Below are 2830 nucleotides of genomic sequence, written 5' to 3' on the forward strand. Positions count from 1 at the left end.
TGGAGGCAGGACTCAAAAGCCTGAATTTTGCCTGAAACTCTCAGACTGAAGAAGTCTCTTGGAAGAGAGACGAAACRTTTCATTGAAGAAGAACCCGTCCAGAAAACCTATGCAATTTTTTTTCCTTTGATTTTTTACCTGGATTACTGAGATRCATCAGGACATCTCAGAATTATAATAATAGGACCTTTATTTAAGAAGAGTTATGATCTCTTAACCATAACTTACCATCTTGTAAGAATGAGATACTATCCTAAACTATTAACTCAGCATCTTTTATTAGATGCAAAGTTATAATTATGGCATTTTTATGGAAGCCCATTTCCGCCACCCTGATTAAAAAAATAAATAAAACTTGTACCTCATAATAATGAGAAAGCTAAGTCATAATAATGAGATAGTATCTCATAATAATGAGAAAGCTAAGTCATAATTATGAGATACAAGTTTTATTTTTTTATCAGGGTGGCGGAAATGGGCTTCCATACATTTTAATGCATACCAAATACCATATAACTAAAATACTAAATCACAGAGTCAAAAATCAGACTAAGTCAAATAAAAGTCAACAAAAACTGGAGATAGTTTCTGGTAATGATGACYTTTTTTAGTGGTGAAAATACCCTACCCATGCATGAAAAATAAATTGAGAATTTTAACTCATAATAATAATAATAATCCTGAAATTCAAAATCACAGCTCTGTGCAAAAGTTTTAAATCATCAAGTTTCCTTGCTCCTGGAGGTTTTGATCAGTTTTTCATTAATTTTGTTTGTAGTTTTCTTGCCCTAATCATATAGCAGTTTTAATACTTAAACATAAATATATTTATTCTGAAAATATTCGTTTTGCTTGAGGAAAAAAAAAAACTAAAAATAGCAAAATAAGCATTGCTTTTTAAGGTTGTTTAAACAATTAAAAGTATGCAAACCGATTATTTTTAGCAGGAGAAAATATAGCCGTTTTTAACAATAACAAACATTTGTTTGATTATTGTTTTTAATTAAAATTATTAATTTATTTAAATACCATCGCCTTCCTCCGGCTCAATCTCCTCAGTAGCCGTTGACGGCTCTTTAGGTGACGGATTGAGTCCAGCATCAACAACTTTATTTTTCCTTTTTTTTTCCATTCATTTTTTTAATCCCCGGGAGAGAAAAAAAGAAGGGAGCACAAGTAAGCGGATCGGATTGTTTACCTGCASAGCGTCAGCCTCATCAAAGTTAGGGCAGGTTTTATCAAAGACCTTCCTCTCGGTGTGTGCCTTTGCTAAGCTCATTCTGCGATACAACAAGTCGGGACAAGACCAGGTCAGTGGCTGGAAAATTTAAAATATTTTAACCCAAAACGATTTACCAGAYAGGGTGGCGTTAGTGCTGAGTTTGAAATGGCATTATTGTTCACACGGGATTATACTTTGAGGCCGGGAGTTGGTGTTTATTTTTTAAAAAGCGACGACTTGATTGTTGTTGTTAGCCAACCTAGCTTGTTAGCCTTCGAGGTTAGCTGGAGTATTTTCCAGGTAAATCTTTTATGAGGGATATTTTGGAAATAAATGCGCATTCGCTTGCGTTTTTAATACTGGTGTGTGTATGTCTATGGTTAAAATAGCAAGAAACTGTTATTTACTAACAAATACTACGCATCTGATGTTAGCRGTTAGCTTAAACTGACGCTAGTAGTGGCTTCGGCTAATTCCTTAGGTCCGTTCCATTTATGTGCCGGCGTAATAAGCGAGCGTGTGTCTGCCGGGCGGCATACTCCGAACGCTCCTGCCCTCGTTGTCTCCGAGCCGGATCGTGCGCTCGTTCACAGTTAAGGAGCACACCCCTTTTCACTTCAAATGTCAAAACACTCATTTTAATGCGTTTTTGTCCTGATATTTTTTAAACACATGTAAACTTGTTTTATTCTTATTTAAATCTAAAGCGTGTAAGTTGTGGTTAGGACTCTGCTGTAACCGTGCTGTGTTGACGGCCACAGGCCTCTGTAGTTACCACCGCCATTTTGTTTTGTTCTCTTAATAAAAATCGTTTATTCCACTTCGCTTCGAGCCTCCTCCTGGCATTTATCGATAAAACAACAAGGTGGGATGAAGAGACGCGATGTCGGCGTGTGAATCCCGGCGGATTTAAAGAGCAGGGAGCAGAAAACCGGGAGCTCGGGGTGTTGAAAAGGCATTATGAAACAACGCAGTCCCCCTCCCAGCGAGAACAGAGGCCCTGTGTGTTTTAAACCAGCTAACCTAAACCTGCACCAGCAGCAGGCTATGACTAAAACCCTCTGGCTGTGGTGTGGGTTATCTATGTAGCTTTGCATAGATTTGTCTCAAAGATTATTCTGGCATTTTTGTGGTGTATTGTTGCTGCAGTGTGGCTTGCTGTTAATCCCTGTACAACATGTAGTTCACCAGCCATCCCACGACCTAATTTTCTAATCTCATCCAGCTATTGAGGCACGGTGCAGTGCTGCTGCCCTGTAACCACCATGTAAAACCATTACTTCAATGCATTGTACATTTCGACAGTTAGGTTTTCTGCGACTCACTTTATGCGTACTGTATTCACAACAGGAGTCGTCTCAGAGCATCATAGAAAATATTCACATACATTATAGATCAGATTGTGTTGAATCGTTTAGTTGCAGTCTCGCATCCTGAGTGGTTGGCGACAGTGGAAAGGAAAAACTCCTTTTAAACAGGAACAAACCTTCAGCTGAACTGAAATGAGCCTCAGGTCACTGGAGTTAGAGAAGACAGGAAACACAGGTTTTTATGTAGTATTTAGGAAAAAAAGTATCTTACAAAGTTTACAAAACTGAGGGCGGGGGG

The 2830-nt window shown here is 38.2% G+C and overlaps 1 protein-coding gene across 1 annotated transcript in view; it reads right to left on the minus strand.

Annotated features, from left to right (window-relative positions):
* Positions 1–1339, minus strand: part of tmem268 (transmembrane protein 268) — a 22915-nt gene extending 21576 nt beyond the window's left edge. The window contains exon 1 of the mRNA XM_014013088.1: positions 1199–1339. Within this exon, the coding sequence (XP_013868542.1) occupies positions 1199–1279 (81 nt within the window). The 5' untranslated portion in view covers positions 1280–1339. The remainder of the gene's footprint in view (positions 1–1198) is intronic.
* Between the last annotated feature and the right edge of the window lie 1491 nt (positions 1340–2830).

This window comes from Austrofundulus limnaeus, unplaced genomic scaffold (assembly GCF_001266775.1).
Source record: "Austrofundulus limnaeus strain Quisiro unplaced genomic scaffold, Austrofundulus_limnaeus-1.0 Scaffold98, whole genome shotgun sequence".
NCBI lineage: Eukaryota > Metazoa > Chordata > Actinopteri > Cyprinodontiformes > Rivulidae > Austrofundulus > Austrofundulus limnaeus.